This window comes from Arachis stenosperma, chromosome 5 (assembly GCF_014773155.1).
Source record: "Arachis stenosperma cultivar V10309 chromosome 5, arast.V10309.gnm1.PFL2, whole genome shotgun sequence".
Lineage (NCBI taxonomy): Eukaryota > Viridiplantae > Streptophyta > Magnoliopsida > Fabales > Fabaceae > Arachis > Arachis stenosperma.
In genome coordinates, this window is record NC_080381.1 from 137,067,112 (window position 1) to 137,090,377 (window position 23,266).

The window sequence follows — 23,266 nt, forward strand, 5'->3', positions numbered from 1 at the left end:
CAGACATGCAATCTAATCCTACCTTTTCATTTCTTTCACTAGCTTTCTTTAGTTCAACAATGTAACTTATATTGACTTTTCCTTTTCCCGGTTAGGTTATTATGTTTTGATGTAAGGGAATTTTGAAAAATTCCTCTCTTATTAATTGTTGTCCAAGTATGGACCAAACGACAATAATGTACTCATTTTATATGATGAAATAAATATTGTCTATTTTAGGGGAAAAAATAAGTCTCAATATAAAATTTTAAATAAAATTATAAGTTAGTTAAAATAAATAAATAAATAAATAAATAAATCTCATTTTGAACATAAAATATTTACTAAATAATAATAATACATGAATAATATAAAAATGTATAACAAATTGAACATATTAATAAATAAAATTATAAATATAATAATAAAATAATAATATTATAACATATTGTGCAGTTTTGATTAGATCGATTTTAAGAAATAGATCAGAAATTCAATCTGAATGCCCTTTTTCCCTTGCTGCTGCAACTGTTGATGGCATGGTGACGTTGCTAGATGTTGCCACAATAAAAAGAATGAAACTAAGAAGAAAGCAAAACAAGAATTAAGTTGGAACTTCAGTGGGTAAGTTTACAAGTTCTTGATTTTGTTTGATAGCAATTGCCAAAAATTCTTCAGAGCAGCTTTAGAAAGCCACACTCAAACTTATGATCTATTAATATCATTCAATAGCATTATGGTAATAATATATAATATATATGTTTATTCAGGAGACATTTTTTTTTAAAAAAAATATAGTATAAGTATAATATAATGAAAACAAGACCAGTGCTTAATATCATTCAGATGCAGGTGCATGATGCTTAATATCTATCTGTGTAACTTAAAATGGTAAGGAGCTGAATTTCCATCAAGTGCTTTGTCATAAAAGTATGCTCTGTAATCCTGCAATAACGTTTCCCCATCAAGAGAGAAGGATTATCTTGAGACAATAGCTCCCTTATGGGGGCATAGATTCTTGTTGATGGAGACTGGAGATAGAATGATCATGAGTGATGAACATTGCTATTTCTAACAAATATACTACTCTGGACAACATACATTCATCTCTAAGTAGCTTTAGAAATGTGAATATGATGTGTTGATATAGCAAGTGTTTGAGCCCTATATTATGTTCTTTAAAACCATATTTAGTGATATCTTTTTTTTACCTTTGCAACAAAAAATGATAAAGAGCAGAATTGCCACCAAGTCCCTTGTTATAGTAATAAGCATTAAAATCTTGTAATGATGTATCCCTATAGAGAGGGGGTTATCTTGTGAAAGTAACTCCTTGATGGGGCCATATATTCTTTGTGATGGGTAGTTATCAACAGTGAAGAAGCATGCAACTGATACCCTTGGCCCTCTATGATTTGCCACAACACGGTGCTCCACGCTTTTCAATTTGTCATCAGATATCAGCTGCAAATGGTAACATAAATTAAGATTATTACACGATATATAATTCTGCTCTAATTACATTATAAATTATGCATCTATTGGAAAGGATTCACATGTCATAAACGGTAGTCCAGTGCTTAAACATCCTGTCAAAAAAGTGTAATGTAGGTGCCTGAACTTAATAATTGTATCGATGGCTGATTCCACGGAAGATTCACACGTCATATAGAGAACAAAAAATTGAGATTTAAAATGATCAAATATAGGGTTGAAATGAAATATCATGTCTCTATAAAAACTGAAAGATTTTAATAGATTAGAAAAATAGTGGACTCACTTGCAGCATATCTCCAATGTTAACTACCAAAGCAGCATGAACAGGGGGAACATTGATCCACTGATTTTGCCACAAAACTTGTAGGCCACCAATGTGATCTTGGAGCAGAATTGTGAGAAAGCCAGGATCTGAGTGTTTGGTAGTGCCAAGAGTGAGTTCAGGCTGAGGACATGGTGGATAATAGTGACACAGAATTGAATGCCCTTTTGCACAATCTATGCTTTCAAGATATTCAGGATTCAGTCCAAGTGCTTCTGATAACAATCCAAATAAAAGGCTCCCCAATACCTTTATCTGCCTTGAGTACTCCATTATTGCATCCCTGCAAATCAGTTTTATTTCATAGCTAAACTATACAGCATAAGTACCCAAAATTTTGGTTCCCTCTAAATCAAACCACATTTTCCTAAATCATATTAGTTCACATCCCACAACTTTCTACTTATATCCTCCCTTGGTTCCTCACAATATCTCTCGGCTCGGCAGACCAAAAACTAATCCATTGTGAGTAGCTGCATATAAGATCCCCTCCGACCAAAGTGTCGCTAGATATTATAATCTTCTAATCAAGTATATGCAACTCGAGTATCGAGAATAAAAATAGTTTCCATAAGTAAATACATAATCTTGATAAATTAATTGCAAAATGTTATTCTGAATATAAAAGTTATATTACGAACCTACAAACCAAATGCAATTCCTGAGGATGAAGAGGATCAGGACCCATAACACAGAACAGTGTGTCTCTCCAATTAGCATATCTCGTTCGATACAAATCAAAGTTGCTACCATACTTCACCTTCTTCATCTTATCCCTCGTGTAATACTCTCCCTTCACCTCCTGTGGCAACTCGTGGAACTCACGCGCCGCAGTCAGCGTTTCTTCCAGCACCTTCAATGGCACCCCATGATTCACCACTTGGAACAGCCCTACCGTCTCCGCCGCCTCTCGAACTGCGGCAACCACTTTGGAACGGTCTCCGGAGACACCCTTGAGGTCGATGACCGGAATCGTAAACTGGGACGGAGTCTGGTTGTCGGCGGCGAGTTCTTCCGGAGGGCGGATGAAGATTTGTGGGAGTTTGGTGATGCCAGAGTCAACGAGGCCCTTGACGCCAGCTTTGGATTCATCGAAGGACTTCAGTTGCTGGAGACGATTGTAAGATGTTGAAACTCCGCCGGTGCCGGCGACAGACATTGTTGGAGAGTGCAAAATGCTTCTAATCTTAAAAAGATTTTATTTTCTGACAAAATAGCTTTTGAGAAGAGATGATATTTTGGACTTCTAAAATAATTTCAATGTCATAAATTCCAATTTCTCTACATAGTCCTTCTCTTTCTCAGCATCCTTCTTGAATTTGGAGGCACTAGGAGTGTATATGGGCCGGATCACACCAGGTTTAGTGAATTATAGACCGAGCCTAATTTTTAGACCCTAATCCGACTCTAAACTCAATGAAATTCAAGCACCTTTGGGCCAGGTGAAAACCGGGTAAAAACTGGATAAAAACCGGATCTTTAGCATGTAAAAATCAACTAATCTTTAACCATGATTTCACAATTCACATAGTAAAATTCACTTAGAAAAATATAACAAGAACCAACCATTGTCTAAAATTAAAACATAACTACAATCAATACTAATATTATCTAATAACACCAAATATTTAAATCAATACAAACAACACAATATTATGCATTAGTCTAAAATTTTATGCATTTTAAACATAAAACATTAACTTATAGTCTTATAATGACTAATAACACAAAATATTAAGGTTTACAATACTTAAATTTCACATAAGAATAGTTATCATCCATCACTAATAACACAAAATATTAATTGTGTATGATAAACGGGCAACTGGGCCAAGTTCGGGTGACCCGAGCTATGGCCCGAACCCGACCCGAAATAATGACCGGGTCTATTTTTTAGACCCTTACCCGACCCTAAACCCGATGAAATCACACCAAATTAGCCCCTAAAAGGTTCGGGGCCGGACCGGGTCTTCGGGCCGGACCGGGTCATGAACACCCCTAGGAGGCACCATCTTTGGAGTTATCTGTCACAGTTGACTTAACAGGACCGGCAATATTACCAGTCATATATCGCCATAATTTACGTCCTTTAAGAAATCATAGCATAGCTTCAACCCAATGTGCACAGTTGGAGCCATTAAGAATAACAATGATAGGCTTAAAAACATCTAATTTTTTCATAATAATAAAAGAAATAGCAAAGAAAAGAAGAAAACTGCAAATTCGGGGTAGGAAACGAGAAAATGGAGCGCAGAATCGGAAAGAGCTCACCAAAAAACCTTAGGGAGGGTCTCACTTGTCCGCCACGTCAGCAGGCACGTCAGCGCCACGTCAGCGAACAATGACATGTGACGGCACCTGAGAGGAGGGAGAGAGACACGCTGGCAGCGAGGTGGAAGCGCGGGTCGGATCAAGCGTTCGTGGGTCGGCCAAGGATAGCTTCATTGCAACAAGTGGCAGCACCAGGAGCGTTGGATTTGCACCGAGATCAACTGCTGCTGAAAGGCTAGAGGGCGAGGAGGGATCGCGTCGCGACACGTGGAGCGCGAGAATCGTTCGATTGGAGCCGAGATCCAACGGCTGCTGAACCTTCTGAAGGAGAAATAATGGAGGCGGGCAACAAGATTCTGGCGGCGCGTCTGGTGGCTGATGGCGGCAATCTTGGCGGCGTTGAAAAGCTGACAAAGAGAGGAACACGATGATGCCGGAGGTGACGAACCAAAGCGTCAAAAACAGATCGAAAAACGAAAGGAAACAGGCACGGTCGGATGAGAAAAAGCTATGAGCAAAAACTCATTGAAAAAAAAAACCTTAGACTCTTGATACCATGTTAAAAACAAGAGACTGAGAGAGTGATCTAAAAAGTGTATTATTGAGTGTGATAAAAGGTACAATATACAAGGAGTATTTATAGGTACTAAATGAATCAAAGTAATAAAGACATAGAATCTTATAATTAATATATAGATATACTATATAAATATAAACTATGCTAATTGATCTAAATTGATTATAATGATTCTCTAACAAATTTCAATGTCATAAAATTAACCAAATTTAGGTGTTTGAAGACCAAAAAATATTTTTATTTTAAAATTAATTTTGCCAAAATTAAATTGAGTTCAATGAAGATATGATTTAATTTCTATCTAGTTATGCCAGAGTGAATAGTACATACTTTTCTTCGGTTACTTTCATATCCTTCTTAAAATGAGCGTTTTTTATTATTGATATCATTGTTAAATTCATCATTTTCTCAAACATCAAAAAAAAAAATTACTCAAAATAGTGAATAGTCATTATTCTAGTGGTAGTAAAATTTCATAATTTTAGTCACGACAACTCATCTTTCAACTACAAAATATGACCCAAATTCTCCTTTGTATGTCAAAATTTAACATGCATAATTTTATTTATGTCCCAAGTTAGGAGCTATTTATGAGTATGAAGTATTGATCTAAGTGGAATTCCATGCCATAATTAACCCATTAACTTAAAATGGGAAAGAGCTGAATTGCCATGGTCGAGCAGGCCCTTACTATCATAGTAAGCAATGAAGTCTTTGAGTGATGTATCCCTATACACTGGAGGGTTATCCTCAGACAAGAGTTCATTGATGGGGCCATACATTCTTCTTGTTTGGTGAAGATGAAGAGTGAAAAAGCATGCCACTGATACTCTTGGCCCTACATGATTTGCAAGTACACGGTGCTCCACACTCTTGAATTTGTCGTTGGACATTAGCTGTAGTATGTATTCATATTATAGCACTAGTCTAATCATGCATTTTCAACTCAATTTAAAAGAATTGGACTTACTTGTAGCAAATCTCCAATGTTGACTACTATAGCTCCATGAAGAGGAGGCACATCAATCCAACCATTTGGGGTCAAAACTTGGAGGCCACCAATGTGATCTTGAAGCAGAAGAGTTAGGAAATCGGGATCAGAGTGTCTGGTAGTTCCCATGGTGAGTTCTGGCTCAGGACATGGTGGGTAATAATTGTATAAAATTGAGTGCCCTTTTGCACAATCCAAGCTTGCAAGATGCTCAGGCTTAAGTCCAAGTGCTTCTGATAGCAATTCAAATAACACCTTCCCCAAACCCTTCACTTGCCTTGAATATTCCATTGTCACTTCCCTGCAAATTAAACTAGGTAGTTATGTACTCTGAATTAAAGATTGATGTTACCTAACTAATTTTTTTAACCAACATCAGCTAACGTTTTTAAATCATTTTATTTATAAATTTTAAATTATAAATTTAAATATTAAATTTCTTAAGGTTAACTAACTAAAAGTTAGTTTATAACCAATCTGAATTGATAGAGTAATCAGGTTACTTATCCACTTAAACAAGTGTTGAGAATTTGAATTAAATCTCATTTTATACATACAACAAACTATGCCAATAAAAATCTTTAAATAAACTCCAAATTCACAACAAATTAGTACTTAACCTCATACCACACCATGGAAATAAAAAAAAAAGTTAGTTTACCAACTTTTGAGTGAATTAATTACTAATTAAATCCATAGGATACAAGATTAATCAGTAATTACCTACCTGCATGGGGGAGGCAGTTCTTGAGGATCAAGGGGTTCAGGGCCCATAACACAGAACAGTGTGTCTCTCCAATTAGCATACTTTGATTGATACAAATCAAAGTTGCTAACATACTTCACTTTCTTCATCATCTCCCTTGTGTAGTACTCTCCTTTCACCTCCTGTGCCAGCTCGTGAAACTCACGTGCCGCTGTCAGCGTCTCTTCCAGAAGCTTCACGGGGATCCCGTGATTCACCACCTGGAAAAACCCCACCGTCTCCGCCGCATGTCTTACGTCCGCCACTACTCCGGCGCGGCCTCCGGAGATATCCTTGAGGTCGATGACTGGGATCCTGAACTGGGTCGGTGTCGGTTCTCCCGGAGATGGGTCGCCGGCGGTAACCTCTTCCGGGGAGCGAATGAAGATTTGTGGGAGTTTGGTGATGCCGGAGTCAACGAGGCCTTTGACTCCGGCTTTAGATTCGTCAAAAGCCTTCAATCGTCTCAAGCGGTCGTTGATTGCGGGATTTTCGGCCCCGGCGACAATCATTGTGGTTGTGACACTGTGACAATGATGAGTGTTGCAAGATTGACCTTTATCTCTCTCTGGTCTTTTTTTTATATTGGCATATCGCACGTGCTAATGCTGACTAAGGTTGTAATTAGCCTCACCTCTCACGTGATGTAAGGTGTTGGTAAATTGAATTGAATTATATGTTAGTTCAAACAGGGTTCAATTTCAAATCTATTGCCACATCATTCGCAGAATTTGTAGATTTTATATTCTTTTCTTGAGTATTGTTGCAACTATTTTTTCTCCATAAAAGTCTAATGCGAACATTCATATGGCAGTTTTATAACATAGGAGTGATTTTTGATTGAGAAAAAAATAAAATTTGTTATGAAATTCAGTGTTTAATGAATGGAATAATATGAGGAGCTAATGAAATACTTGTACAATGTGTATAATAGAAGTTTATGGAGTATTAGAGATATAATCATTAATGTTATATTTTTTTATCAGCGGAAATTTTTGAGATGAGTAGTATCATGACATGGTATAAAAGCGCTAGATTCGAAAGGTCAAAAGTTCGTTTTGTACAAATAGTATGGAGGATGTTCATTTTGTAACTTAATAACCCATTGTACACATTGTACAAATAGTCCATTATCTTTCTAGTAAGATCCTAAATGAATTATATATATACTTCACTAAGCTATATTATCACAGCAAATAGCTCCAAATTAGTAAATTTTAATTAATTTAACAACAAACTAAATTCTCCCAACTAACTTAATTAACTTTACGTTAATATGGGATGCCCTGCATGCTTGTGTACGAGACTACTGTATATGACATGAAAAAATTGTAAAACTTTATGAGACACGAAAATTTTTGTAGAGAAATACTTCGAATAGAGATTTAATTATATTTTTTTTTTGTGGAAATAGAGATGGGACAAAATTTCTCTGAAGCAGGCGCTCGAACTAACAGAAATTTCATTTTATCCCGCTAATTTTTGAAATTTATAAATTTACTTAATTGTCTTTAATAGTTTATATCTCATATATGTTAGAGAGAGAAAGAGAGACCAAAATTTTCTAATCCTCATTTGCATAGCCCTTCTTTAATTTATAGATCCCTAACATCGTCCATACTCTATCCAACTTCTCTGCAGCCTCGCCATTCTCCCATCTCACCACATTGTCACCCCCTCACCGTTTTATCACCTTCTCCACGTCGTTCTCTATATTCATTGCGTTCCTTTCTACAACTCTATAGTCGTGTTCATTCTCCTCTCTACTACCGCGTCTCCCACCTCATCCACTGCTAAGTGTTCTAGTTTGCCGTGGCGTCCCTCACTGTGTCATTTGGAAAGAAGTCATCATCTTATCGTTTAGACTTTTTGTATAAAATTTTATTGATTTTGTATAGGATGGATACTTTCAATTTTATTCCTATGAAAATTAATAATTAGTCAGAATTATTAGAGAAATGAAGAATCAAGTCCCAGCAGGAAATAGGACCCTATAAAAAATGAAGATGGAGAACAATATTCTCCCATAGCAGACAATGAAAATGGGGATATGAAGCAAATCTGAGGACGATAATGGAGAGTAGAAAGGCATCTCTCGCTCCGTCCTATCCAGTTGACATCCCTAACACAACTAGAAAATGGATTAATACAGACATATTTAGTCTTTATTATAGACGAATTTTTTGTTACCGACGAATTTTTACTAGTTACCGACGGATTTTTCCTATGTAAATTCTCCATCCATTTCCCTGAGATGCCGAACTTTTCGACGGATTTTTCATCTGTAATTACAGACAAATTTTTCGACAGATTTTTTGTCTGTAATTGGAACCTTGGAAAATCAACCCACACTTTGATTACAGATAGAAAATCTGTCTGTAAATCCATCAGTAAGGTAAAATAGAATTTTTTTTAGATTTTTTCATTGCAAAATAAACTTGTTTTCATACAAAATAAATATAAATTTAATAAATACAAATTTTTATTGATGGTACAAATAGAAAAACACACCAGTGAGCACAAAGCGCTTTCTTTATAATAAGAAGCAATTATTTTCATGCAATAATACAATATGAATACATTAGATGACAAGTAACTACTAGTGGACTCATCAGGATTCAATATCCTAATTTATGGATAGCTTCATTCTTTCTTGAGTTTCTTAGTAATGGTGGCAATATACTTGCTTCTTGAGATTTTTGGTCCATCAAAATTATTCGCTGCTTCCCACTTTCTGAGCAGAGAATGTCTACCTTACTATATTCGATCTACACTCAGACAACAAATAAGGCAATTATTAGAAAAAAGAACCAAAAAGGAGTTGTTACCACTGCAGTTACTTTTGATTAAATTTCAAATATCTGCCTGCAACAATTTTCAAGATGAAACTAAGATGAGTACTTACCTCTGCAGTTACTTTTGATTCAAGAAAGATCAATCGCCATGATTTAAGCTCAGTTTCTTCAATCGAAGGTGATGGTGGATTCCAAAGTATGAAATAAGGAAGAAGCGTGATGAGCGGATAATTTATACGCTTTTTGGCATTGTTTTTAGTATGTTTTTAGTATGTTTTAGTTAGTTTTTATTATATTTTTATTAGTTTTTATTTAAAATTCACTTTTCTAGACTTTACTATGAGTTTGTGTGTTTTTCTGTGATTTCAGGTATTTTCTGGTTGAAATTGAGGGACCTGAGCAAAAATCTGATTCAGAGACTGAAAAGGACTGCAGATGTTGTTGGATTCTGACCTCCCTGCACTCGAAGTGGATTTTCTGGAGCTACAGAAGCCCAATTGGTGCGCTCTCAATTGCGTTGGAAAGTAGACATTCAGGGCTTTCCAGCAATATATAATAGTCCATACTTTGCTTGAGATTCGATGGTCCAAACCGGAGTTCCAAATCAGCTCAAGACTTCCCGGTGTTAAACGCCAGAACTGGCACAAAAATGGGAGTTAAACGCCCAAACTGGCACAAAAGCTGGCGTTTAACTCCAAGAAAAGTCTCTACACATGAAAGCTTCAATGCTCAGCCCAAGCACACACCAAGTGGGTCCGGAAGTGAATTTTTACGTCATTTACTCATTTTTGTAAACCCTAAGCTACTAGTTCTCTATAAATAGGACCTTTTGCTATTGTATTTTCATCTTTGGATGTCTAGTTCTTAAATCATGGGGACTGGCCTCTCGGCCATGCCTAGATATTGGTTCTTCTGGTTCCCTCTCTGGGGCCGAAGCCAATGATCACCATTATCACTTATGTATTTTCAACGGTGGAGTTTTTACACACCACAGATTAAGGTGTGGAGCTCTGCTGTACCTCGAGTATTAATGCAATTACTACTATTTTCCATTCAATTCATCTTATTCTTGTTCTAAGATATTCATTCGCACCCAAGAACTTGATGAATGTGATGATTATGTGACGCTCATCATCATTCTCACTTATGAACGCGTGCCTGACAACCACTTCCATTCTACATGCAAACAAGGCTTGGATGTATATCTCTTAGATTCCTTAATCAGAATCTTCGTGGTATAAGCTAGAATCTATTGGCGGCCATTCTTGAGAATCCGGAAGGTCTAAACCTTATCTGTGGTATTCTGAGTAGGATTCAGGGATTGAATGACTGTGACGAGCTTCAAACTCGCGATTGTGCGGCGTTAGTGACAGACGCAAAAGAATCACTGGATTCTATTCCGACAAGATCGAGAACCGACAGATGAATAGCCGTGCTGTGACAGAGCGCGTTGAACATTTTCACTGAGAGGACGGGACTGTAGCCATTGACAACAGTGATGCCCAACATACAGCTTGCCATGGAAATGAGTAAGAATGATTGGATGAAGACTGTAGGAAAGCAGAGAGATGGAAGGGACAAAGCATCTCCATACGCTTATCTGAAATTCTCACCAATGAATTACATAAGTATCTCTATCTTTATTTTATGTTTTATTTATCTTTTAATCATTAATCCTCCATAACCATTTGAATTCACCTGACTGAGATTTACAAGATGACCATAGCTTGCTTCATACCAACAATCTCCGTGGGATCGACCCTTACTCGCGTAAGGTTTATTACTTGGACGACCCAGTGCACTTGCTGGTTAGTTGTGCGAAGTTGTGATAAAGAGTTGAGATTGCAATTGAGCGTATCATGTTGATGACGCCATTGATGATCACAATTTCGTGCACCAAAGCGCATATGCACCGCCAAAACATGAAAGTAAAATGAAGGGTCAAAAAGGAACTTTACTTTTTGAGCTGTAGAACATCATAGTCAACATTGCAAGAGCATGGAAAGTAATAACAGAATTAATATTGCAATTAGAGTGCAATTAACATTAACAAACTATGTTAATTTTTTAGGGAATATCAGATTCAGAGTGAAATACCTCCTTCCTATAGGAAGTAGCAGCATGCTATAGGCTAAGGACCACAAACCTATTATGTACCACAATGACACAAGCACTTCATTCATTCTGAAATCATCATCTCCTTTCAAATTCAGAAGCTTTTGCAGGAAATACATGTCCCTTGACTAATACAGGAGGCGGGGGAAGAATTAATCCAAAAATTTAATACAAAACAAAAAGATATGAAAATGGATGACATTAGGGAATAATAATTTAATTTTCATGTATTACATCAAATCAGATCTTACAAATAAATTAAAAAAGAAAAAAAAAACAGTTCATTTTCACACCAAATATCTCAAAAAGAAGTTGCTTTTAACTATATAAAACATCTAATTAGATGTCAGTTTAAAAAATAATTTTACACCCACATTAGTATTCTCTTATTCTATCAAATCCAATCTTTTACCCAAACCATTCAAATAGCAAGCATGAACACAACTACTTTTACAAATGTAGCAAAACATGATTGAATATCTAATTATAGTTTCTACATATTAGCAAAGTAAAGGAGTTGTTACCTGTAGAAATTAGATGAGAAATTATTGATGGGATTATGCATTCATAATAAATTAATAGCAGTATCACTAAATTCAAAGCATTGAAACTGATGGCAGCTTATGATATACTTTATGCTTTTCAGACTTAAATACTTTTTCTTGGTAAACTTCAATATTGAAGAATAGATAATTTTTCTCACATCAAAGCTTGTCTAATATTGACATTCAATTCAAACTTTCTTTTTAATGAAAGAACAATCTCTTTGAAAGACAGAGAAGTTTTTATTGTCCTATCCATTTCTTTGCACCAAGTTTATCGGCTATATGTGTATATTGCCATGTTCACAGCATTTCAAAATCTGCAAGACTATAACCCCCAATTATCGATCAGTTACAGATCCCTGTAGCTGTTAATTTAAATATATAAAAATGTTTCGTACCAGACTAAGAGCTGTGGTCCCAAGAAGCAGCAAATATAGTTTACTCTGAAATTAATAAAATATCAGAATTCTTATTGACTGGCAATAATTAAGTATCAATCTATATCACCATTTCTATCTTTTTGGGTTCAATAGATAAAGCAAAATCACTATATAATAAGAACGTCGGGGATGGTTTTTGATTAAAAACCGTTAAACTATCAAAGACTGGATTCATCAGTATAGTCACAACCATTTTAGTCAAACCTCAACTAGATGAAGATTAGAAGCACGACTGAGAAGAGAAAATGAACATGAATCAACATCTAAGAAGCACGGGCACACTAAATTACTGCCGTGTCCACGTGTCGGACACGCGGTGGACACGGACACGTGGTGGACACGCGGTGGACACGTGTCCGACACACCTGAGCACGTGTTGCAAAAAAAATTTTTTTTTTTACTCGGACACGCCATGACACGGCACTGGACACACGAGGACACGGCACTGGACACACGAGGACCCGGCATTGGACACGCCAGGACACGATTGGCATGTAAAAATTGCAGAAATTTTTTTTAAAAAAAATTACCTTTAACCCAAAAAAATCTTGGACCCCATAAGCACAAGGAGTCTCTCACACATTTTAAATAACTCATAAAAAAACAACCCTCATTTTTTACACGACCCTTCACCTTCAGAGCATAGCAAAAGTCACCCTCCTCCACGCACCGTCCTCTGCACGCAAGTCCTCTGCGCGCCGGTCCTCTGCACGCAAGTCCTCTGCAGGCCGGTCCTCTGTGCATTGCTCCTCCGGCGATGCTCCTCTGCGAGTCGCTCCACTGCACGCCGCTCCTTCTACCTCTGTGCGCTCATCTCCCTATGTTCTCATCTTCTTTGCTTCGTGCTTTTCTCCTCTCTGCTTTGCTCCTCTTCACCCGTGGCACTCTTTTGCCACAATAATTGGTGGCAAAAGTGAACTTAGAGTTTGCTAATTTTTCAGGTGGTAGAGAGGGGTTTGATGATTGTGACTCTTTGAATGATAGAGGTGTGCTAGATGCAAAATCTTGGTGGCTAGTTCATGGTGTTCATGCTCCAACTCTTCAAAAGATTGCTCTCAAACTACTTGGGCAACCATCTTCATCTTCTTGTTGTGAGAGAAATTGGAGCACTTACTCTTTTATTCATTCTCTCAAAAGAAATAAGATAAAATCCAAACGAGCTGAGAATTTAGTGTTTGTGCATACCAATCTTCGTCTCATGTCAAGAAAAACTCCCCAATACAAGAAAGGAGAAACAATGATGTGGGATTTTGCGGGAGATGATTTTTCACCAATTGATGAAGATAATGGGGTCCTAGAAATTGCTAGTCTTTCTCTTGATGAACCGGAGTTGGAAGCTGTTCTTTTTGTCAATGAAGAAAATGAAGTTACTTTTTAGATGATCACTGTAGTTAGCTTTTTTTGGATATATCATTAGAATTGATGCCCCATATTTTTTTGGAAAGGATATGGAAATAGGAAGTAGTGAAGTTCAAAAGATAGTTAAAGAATACTCCATGTGTTTTTTTTTTTGAGGGATTAGGAAGTGATTATAAGTTCAATTGTAAATTTTGACTTCATATTATATATATGATATATATTATGACTTTTGATTTTTTTTCTTAAAATTTAATATATATATATATATGCCGTGTCCGTGTCCGGTAAAATTTTAATTTTGGTGTGTCTCCGTGTCCGTGTCCGTGTCGTGTCCCGTGTCCGTGTCCGTGTCTGTGCTTCTTAGATCAACATGGTTCCAGAGAAAATGAACATGAGTTCCAAATGCTACCAGAATGTCAACATGGTTCCAGAGAAAATGAACATGAATCAACGTTCCAATGTTGGCTAGGAAAAGAGCAGCAAAAAAACTGCGAATAGATTCAATCTACAGAGAAAGTGAACATGTCAGATTTCTGCTATAAAATACTTTTTACCACCAAGCATTCCAGTTAAGAAACTAGGTTCATGAAATAATCAACAAATTTGTAAATGACAGAAAAATGAGAACCAGATTTTAAACAATGGCTTTCTAGAAGGAATTTCTACAAATATCCCAGTCTTGTGAAGAACATAAATCAAAATAACCAATGAAATATGCATGGATCTTATTAAAAAGTAATACATTACACAAAGCTACATCAAGCATGTAACAATCAACTGCTATTTAAATGGGATAATTCCTTCTTGGTGTTTATCTTTACCGCTTTTGAAACATTTAGACCTTTCACGTAACCAATTCACATGAAATCTAAGTGCAATCTCATATTATTCCTTGCTGTACTTAAATTTATGCGGCAACAAAATTCATGGAGATATTCCAAAGTTGGTTTTCGACCTTGTGAACTTAACTGAATTGTGTTTGTCATCAGATAACCTGACAAACTTCAAAGATAAACTAACACCAGAACTTACCTGCTCAGAAGTTTAGTTTCTAGGGATACACCTTCTCTAAGAGAAGCAAATTGCCAAAATTAAAATGAAGAAAGATACAAAAAATCAGCAAAGGCAGCACAAGGAGTAAAGCAGTTTCTATTGGTAAGTATTAAGCAAATGAAAAATCAAACTTAGATATACATTAATATAAACAATGGTATTATATATTAATATTGTTAGGTTTCAAAACTCAGTTAATATCTTTTTTTTTTTGGTTTGGAAAAAGGAGAAGAGGAGGGGGAACCCTCACCTGTTTATCAAGCTCCCTAGCTCTGGCCTCCACTTCTTGGCGGTTTTTCTCTACAACTCTTAACTGTCAATATAATCAAGCAAATATGTTAAATATCACATAATTTGAGTTTAAAACTAACTGTGTTAGGCCAGAAGAGCACCACCTTTTTCTAATATAACCTCATTCTCCTCTTGTAGCATATCCAGCTGCAAAATAAACGATGAATCAGCTTCAAAGCACATACTTTATGAATTACCAAATCAGCACCAGTATAAAGATTATAAGATTTAATTTTTTAAAAATAGAAAATTTGATGTATTCAAATATATACTTCATCATGGAGTGCAAAGGTATTACTGCTGTCGCAGAGCGAACCAAAACTGCCGGTCTTCCAGCTAAGGTCGACCGCACCAAAAGAGTATGCTCTGCAAAATTTTGACCTAACTAAATAAAAAGCACCAAAATCTTATTAGCACAAGAAGAACGAGGTGAATAACAATTGAATCGGATCCATAATTTTAACACTTAGATCACACTTAATCACTATCAATGGCGCCAAACCAAGATAGATATATGGTTGGCTAAGAAAACCAATAAGAAACTTAAAAACTGTCCATCAAATGGAAATTAATTATAACTTAGACTTATAAACAAAATCAATAACAGCAAGCGAATATTCATATATTCATCTAATGGAATCAGAGGATTGGAGTTCCTTCACAGAAAGCTTGCCATCTCTGTCTTTGTAATAAAACCCTAAATTATTTTGAGAAGATAGAAACTGAAAAGAAAAATTGATAAACCTAAAATTGGCACAGAAAAATTGAGCCCTAAGCAACAGAATCATAAAATCATAGTATACCTCTTTATAGTCGTGGAGTGTTGTCTGGGGGAGCCTGGTGGTTACTCCGAAGAGAATCTCACGGATGACGATGTTGGACACGGTGGCGAATAGGTGGAAGAAAAACACCAACAGTGGCCAAAGAAAGAGGAGAAGCGTGTGGGGACGAGGGGGAGGCTCCCGGAGCGAAATTGGCAGAGGTGTATGAAGCGAAGGGGTGGAAAAAGGAGCACGAGGAGGACGGCGTCTGGTTTTTGGAGGAAGGGGAAGTCACGACAGCCATTGTTGAATTGATTCAAATTGGATGTGACTGAAACTCGTGCAATGAGAAGACGCGACGTAAGGGGCGGCGGCAGCGACGGAAGAAGAAGCTCGTGGAAGGAGAGAGGAAGAAGCTCGTTTTAATTGAATGGAGTGTGAATGGAGCTCGAAAGAGTAGGGGTAGAATTAGGTTTAATCTAATATTTTTCGACGAAAAATTTTAAATTACAAACGGATTTTTTGTCTGTAATAATTTAATAAAACGCATTGTTTTGTCTATTTAATTACAGATGAATTTTCTGTCTGTAACCATTTCCTACGAAAAAAATTAATTTTTCCGACAGAATTATATACGAATTCTCTTTTTCGTCTGTAATTTATGCTAATTCATTTTTTTTATTTTTCCACAAAAAAATTCTTTTGAAATTCCGTCTGTATTTTCGTGGGATAAAATCCATCAAAAATATCCGTCTGTAATAACTTGTTTTCTGATAGTATAAAAACATGTCTTGCAACTCATGTTCTTCTTCTTGTTTTCATTATATTATATTATACTTTTTCGAAGAAAAAAAATTGTATAATATTAAAAGATTTTAAATATTTTTAAAATATTAATATTTTAATAATTTTAATTATAAAAAATATATATAATATATTAATTAAAATCAATTATTAAAATTAGTGAAATATGAGTGTTTCAAAAATATTTCAAAATTTTTCTCATTATTACCATAATGCTTTTGAGTGAGATAAGATCACAGGCTTGAGTATGAGTTTCTAAAGCTGCAAACATAAGTTCGGCTTTTATTACATCAATTAATATTGTTTTTTGAAAATAAAATTATAATAACTCCAAAAATGTTGAAATTAATAATCAAATACTTCCAGGAGGCAACCAAAAAAAACCAAACAAAAAAAAAAATTCCAACTTCGAGACGAAACCAGCATATTTGGGACACTATAGTTATGTTTTGGGGTTTGGGCCTTTCAATATTAAATAAAACAGCGTTTATAAATCTAATGGTGTTAGCTGGCCAAACCCAAAAAAAAATGGTATTAGCTAGCCGAACGCCAATTGCCAATACTTACCAAAAAAAAAAAGTATAGGTAACTAATAACATTTTTGAATAATATGTGAATAATGTGAAGTAATAAGGTTAAAAGAATAAATTTAATAAGTAACATTAAATTAGAATGTAATATACTTATATTTAATTGCCTAACAAAGTAGATCTAGAAGAAGCCGCAACTATAAAACAGGAAAAATGAATTAAGAAAAATTTTCATTCTTTTGAGAATATACAAATATTGTATGATTTCAAATTTCTTTAGCTACCTAGCATTTTGCATTGTGACCGTGACTTAATTTACACTCCATGTTTTATCTTGATTACTTGAAGATGAATCAGTCTCTCGATGATTCTTTCTTAGAGAAAAATTAGGATCCTTAGGACGTGGCATTAATACAGCTTCACTACTCAACATTAAAACTATTGAGGACATTGTTGGTATATCTTCTGCACGTTCTTGGACACATACGAGACCAACATGTATGCATCTTAGAACTTCAGATTCTGTGTATGAATTGCCAATGGATCGATAAACTAGTTCTAAAGCAGTTCCTTCATTCCATTGCCTCCACACCTGCAAGAAAGTGCAACAGATTATTTCTTGGAAGGAGAATCATATTTTCATGTAAACAAGTAATACTCAAACTAAGGAAGATCTTGCACTTAGGTTGTCCAGAAGATTCAATTCTTTATTGGCATAGTAGAACCCTCTGAATGGCTTGCATTTGATTGCTGCTGCTGCAATGTGAATTCCCTATGCGCCTGTTTTTACATTTCAAACGAGAACATGTAACAATGACTAGTACTATAGTTTTAGCAAGATGTGACATCCATTCCACATTGTTGAGCTTACCTCAGAAAATCTTCCTGGTTGAAGGTGTTTTTATATGTGTTAGGATTGGCGGTTCCAGTCCAAAAGGCGCTTCTGAGTTGTTCAGATATGAAGGTTAACTCACTGATGGCTGATTTGGCATGGTTGGTTTGTTAGGTAGGAATGCGTAGTGCAAAGGGTTGCCTTGGTGTAGACGCAGACTTTCTATCATGTTTACAGGGATGGCCCTGTTTTCTTCACTAAACTCCATACTCATTCTTGAGAATTGTAAAGGCTGCAATCCTTCGGAAAATCTCATAATCTTTTCTGTTCGGTTGTCGGTTCCCGGACAAGTTGGGTGAGCAGATGAGGTAGTGGGAACGCCTCTGCGATCGTGCTGGAATTGGGCTTGCCGAGTAGCCGAGCACTTCGATGCGGAAAGAGAGAATGAGGGGGTGCCACCTGCAAAGACACTCCGACGCTCTAGTCAGCAATGTGCAGGCGGGAAAATGGTTAGATGAAAGGTGTGACGTACCTTGGGGAAGGGCAGGTCCTTCCCCATTTATACTGTGTCAGAGGTGGGCCCTGAGGGGACGAGCCCACTTTCCACGAAGATTCCCCCCAGCTGTGTTGGGGGAATGGTGAGGACGCGTGTCCAGATGTCGTGGCGAACGCTGAGGGCTCGACCGCTCGGGTCGGGTTCCCGATGGGTCGGGCCAACCCGTACGTGACTTGGGCCAGACCGTAACAGTGCCCCCACGCGCCGATAATCAGCCGTATAGGCTGTTGGCGGCGAGTCTTCTATCATCGTTGTCGTTTGGTCGGCCATTCGTGTGGGAGACGCGCTGCCCGCATGCGTGCCCGTTCGTGGTTCGGGGCGTTCCTTTGTCGCCTCGTTTCTCGCGCGGGGCATTAAATGCCCATAAAAGATTGAAAAATCCCGTGTGTGCAAAGACGATTTTGCCCCCAGGTCTTTTGCGCTTCCACTAGAGCGGTTTTGAACAGTTTTATGTTTCTGTTCTTCTTCCATTTACTTTGCTTTCCTGATCATACTGCCCATTCGTCCTTCCTTCGCTCTCATCACACAAAGGTTGTTTCCATTGCTCTAGTGTGCTTCATCCTTATTTGAACTTCCTCAATTCATCCAGGTAACTACTTCTTCTCCTTTCATTTTAATGGTTGTTTGCATGTCTGCCATGATCATTTTTCCTGCTCTTGCTCTGTTCTTGCTCTTTTCTTGCTCTTTTCTTGTTGTTCATGGGCGCATTTTTGTGGATGCACTTTCTTTTTCTTTTGTTGATCGTGGTGTGTCATGGGGGGTTTATGCTTTTGTTTTGGTCTTGGTTTGTTTGGTCTCCCTTGTGGTCACGGCACGAGGGGTTTCTTTGGGTCTTTCCCGGATTCCGGCCTCACGGACTAACCGCACGGTGCCCCCACTGTAGGTATGCCTCGTGTCGTTAGCCGAGCTTCAAGCTCCGCCGCGAGTTATGACCCGTATGCGTGGGTGGTTTCCGACCTCAGGAACTCTCCCAATCAGATGGGTGAGGAAGAGCTAACGGAGTTTCGCCAAGCCGAATATCTCTGTGGGGGTACCGACGAGGAGGCGAACTATGATGTTTATGTCCCCGCCCCTCACGAGCGGCTTTATGAAATTAATTTCAATGCCCCCCGGGTTGCCGATTGGATCTGGTTTTATAAGGCCATGTTCACTCAGGTTGGGGTCCGCATCCCCTTTTCCCCCTTTCAAATGAGCCTCTTAAACCGGATTTCCGTGGCACCGTCTCAATTGCACCCGAACAGCTGGGCGTCCATTCGCTGCTTTGAGATGGTGTGCGAGTATTTAGAGCTACCGATCTCTGTTGACGTCTTCCTGTTTTTCTTTAATCTAACTAACCCTTCGAAGGAGGGGAAACACAAGAAGGGGTTCATGTCCTTCCGGTCTGCCCAGGGCCGGAGAATCTTTGGCTTGTTCGAGGACTCCTACCATGGGTTCAAGGACAAGTACTTTAAGGTCCGTCCGGTTAAGGGTCGTCACCCTTTTTGGTTATCTTTGGAAAAGGAGCGCCTCATCCCAACGTATTGGAGTTTCGGGGCGGGGTCTAATCCTTTTATCAAAGTTACTTATAAAGGGATGTCGACCGTGGATCGGCGGATAGCCGATATTTTGTGGGCGGTTCTTGGGAGGAATAATGTGAACCCTCATCTCCTCATGGGTAACCGGGAGGCCGCCCGAGATTATATTCGTGAGTTCTCTTGTCATGTAGTCGCTTGTTTGAATTTTCCTTTGCTGCTTCCATTAACTTGTTCATTTTCCAATTTGTTCTGTAGTGGGGCTTTCTGCCGAAGTGACCGGCATGGATAACTTGTATCAAACCTTTCTTCAGGATGACGAGGGTGAGGAGACCGGAGGGCAGCAGGTGACGGTTCCTCCAGAAGCGCCTCCTCCTGAAGTCGACACGTCTGCTAAGGTTGCTACTCCTACCTCCGTGGTGCACGAAATTGTGATCACTACAATTTCGCACAACTAACCAGCAAGTGCACTGGGTCGTCCAAGTAATACCTTACGTGAGTAAGGGTCGATCCCACGGAGATTGGTGGTATGAAGCAAGCTATGGTCATCTTGTAAATCTCAGTCAGGCAGACTCAAATGGGTATAGTGATAAACGAAAATACATAAAGATAAAGATAGAGATACTTATGTATATCATTGGTGTAAGAGCTTCAGACAAGCATATGAAGATGCCTTCCCTTCCATCTCTCTGCTTTCCTACTGTCTTCATCCAACCCTTCTTACTCCTTTCCATGGCAAGCTCGTGTAGGGTTTCACTGTTGTCAGCAGCTACCTCCCATCCGCGCAGTGAAAGCTAATGCACACACTCTGTCACAGTGCTGCCAATCACCGGTTTGGTTCCCTCCCCTACCGGAATAGAATAACTCTTTTGCGTCTGTCACTAACGCCCAGTAGGTTACAGGTTTGAAGCACGTCACAGTCATTCAATCATTGAATCCTACTCAGAATACCACAGACAAGGTTTAGACCTTCCGGATTCTCTTGAATGCCGCCATCAGGTCCTGCCTATTCCACGAAGACTCCGAAGAATCCAAGAGATATTCACTAAGCCTCGAATGCTTGTAGAACAAGAATGGTTGTCAGTCACCTTGTTCATGGTGAGAATGGTGATGGGCGTCAATCATCACCTTCATCATGTTGAAGAACAAGTGATATCTTGGATAAAGAACAAGCGGAATTGAATGGAAGAACAATAGTAATTGCATTAATACTCGAGGTACAGCAGAGCTCCACACCTTAATCTATGGTGTGTAGAAACTCCACTGTTGAAAATACATAAGAACAGTGTGATCATTGGTTTCGGCCCCCAAAGAGGGAACCAGAAGAACCAAGATGAAAATACAATAGTAAAAGGTCCTACTTATAGAAAACTAGTAGCCTAGGGTGTACAGAAATGAGTAAATGACATAAAAATCCACTTCCGGGCCCACTTGGTGTGTGCTTGGACTGAGCAATGAAGTAATTTTCGTGTAGAGACTCTTCTTGGCGTTTAACTCCCGTTTTAGTGCCAGTTTGGGCGTTTAACTCCCATTCTTATGCCAGTTTGGGCGTTTAACGCTGGGAATTCTGAGGGTGACTTTGAACGCCGGTTTGGGCCATCAAATCTTGGGCAAAGTATGGACTATTTATATTGCTGGAAAGCCCAGGATGTCTACTTTCCAACGCCGTTGAGAGCGCGCCAATTGGGCTTCTGTAGCTCCAGAAAATCCACTTCGAGTGCAGGGAGGTCAGAATCCAACAGCATCTGCAGTCCTTTTCAGTCTCTGAATCAGATTTTTGCTCAGGTCCCTCAATTTCAGCCAGAAAATACCTGAAATCACAGAAAAACACACAAACTCATAGTAAAGTCCAGAAAAGTGAATTTTAACTAAAAACTAATAAAAATATAATAAAAACTCAACTAAAACTAGCAAAAACATACTAAAAACAATGCCAAAAAGCATACAAATTATCCGCTCATCACTCCGCAACCCCCATTCCTCCCGAGGTTCCTATTCCCGGGCATTCGTCCTCTTCTCGCCGGGAGGAGGAGGAAGAATTGTCCGTCATCCCCACCCCCAAGAGACAGAGGTCGCAGTCTAGTCCCGAGGGGGTTTTGACTGTCATAGAAAGGAATTTCGATGCCGGGACCTTCATAGATGCCCAGCTGCTTCCAGGCACGGAGGATCATTTCCATGGCACCGACCTCTCGGGGCAGGCTCGGTGGATGTACCGTACCCTTCTTCGTGGCGCGGCCATAGCCCGAAAGGCCGAGTTTGAGCTTTCCGGTATGGCCTCGCTTCGTCGGAAGCTTGAGTCTGCGGTTGATGCCAATAACAAGTACAAAACCCAAGTGAAAATGCTTCAGGATCAGTTGGTTGAAGCGGGGGACAAGCTTGACGCCGCTCAGAAAAAGACTGCTTTAGCTGAGGAGAAATTGAAAACTGCCGACGCCTCTGTGTCCCGTTTGACGGAGCAAGAGCAGACCTTGAAGAGCCAGCTGAGCGCTGCGCAAGGTCGGTTGTCCGCTATGGAGAAAGAGCGGGACGAAGCGGAGGCGGCTGCCAAGGCTGCCCGGGAGGAGGCCGAGCTGTTCAAACGAAAGCACAAGGAAGTCAAGGAGCAGGGCAAGAATGCGATCTTCATGACTGAAGATGCCCTCAAAGCTCAGGTGAAGATCGTTTCCCCGGACTTCGATGTGTCGGCGATCGGAGTTTTCAAGACCATTAAGGATGGCAAAGTTGTTGATATGCCGAAAAAGTGACATTTGTATTATTTGAACTTTTTGAACCTTTGTTATTACGACTTTGGTGCCCGTTAGTGGGTTTGTGGGCTTGTTTGCCCGTAAGTTTAACTTCTTGTTTTATTCGTCGTCGATTTACTTCGCGTTTCCGTTTACTCGTGTTGGCCGTTTATGGCGTGCGTTCTTGTTGTGGTCGTTCACCGTATTTTTTGAACTGAGGGGCTCCCGGGGTGATCAGTCCCGAGGCCTCGTATCATCGTTCTTATAGTGGTCGCTCAAAAGTTAGAAATTAGAAAATGACATAGGCAAATATAGCATGTAGAAATTTGGCAGGTTCAATCATTGCAACAAAGACACTGAAGTGCTATTACAAAATAGATGGCTTACGAATAGAACCTCCTTAAGTTATCCGCATTCCATGTCCTCGGGACCTCCTTGCCATTGAGTCTTTCTAGTTTGTATGCTCCTCTTCCGATTACTTCCTTGATTCGATATGGTCCTTCCCAGTTTGCCGCTAGTTTGCCTTCTCCCGGGGTGGTCGGGCCGATGTCGTTACGCCTCAGGACGAG

At 38.7% G+C, this 23,266-nt stretch overlaps 1 protein-coding gene and 1 pseudogene across 2 annotated transcripts; both read right to left on the reverse strand.

Moving 5' to 3' along the window:
* Positions 1-319: 319 nt before the first annotated feature.
* On the reverse strand, positions 320-3,328 carry LOC130980080 (1-aminocyclopropane-1-carboxylate oxidase homolog 1-like; annotated as a pseudogene).
* A 741-nt stretch (positions 3,329-4,069) lies between these two features.
* On the reverse strand, positions 4,070-6,920 carry LOC130980079 (1-aminocyclopropane-1-carboxylate oxidase homolog 1-like). 2 transcript variants are annotated; one of them, XM_057903703.1, is made up of 3 exons: positions 6,365-6,920; positions 5,617-5,938; positions 4,070-4,476 (listed from the first exon to the last, which is right to left on the reverse strand). In XM_057903703.1, exons 1-3 carry the CDS (start codon positions 6,892-6,894, stop codon positions 4,240-4,242), a joined length of 1,089 nt encoding a protein of 362 aa, XP_057759686.1. In that variant the 5' UTR covers positions 6,895-6,920; the 3' UTR covers positions 4,070-4,239. The 2 variants fall into 2 exon arrangements, with proteins under 2 accessions (XP_057759686.1, XP_057759685.1); XM_057903702.1 differs by lacking the exon at positions 4,070-4,476 and adding an exon at positions 5,178-5,542.
* Between the last annotated feature and the right edge of the window lie 16,346 nt (positions 6,921-23,266).

Coding starts and splice junctions, on each gene's coding strand:
- LOC130980079 (XM_057903702.1), bottom strand. CDS start 6,894: ATGATTGTCGCCGGGGCCGAAAATCCCGCAATCAACGACCGCTTGAGA. Junction 5,939..6,364: donor GAACTGCCTCCCCCATGCAG/GTAGGTAATTAC, acceptor TTTAATTTGCAG/GGAAGTGACAATGGAATATT. Junction 5,543..5,616: donor ACATTGGAGATTTGCTACAA/GTAAGTCCAATT, acceptor TACATACTACAG/CTAATGTCCAACGACAAATT.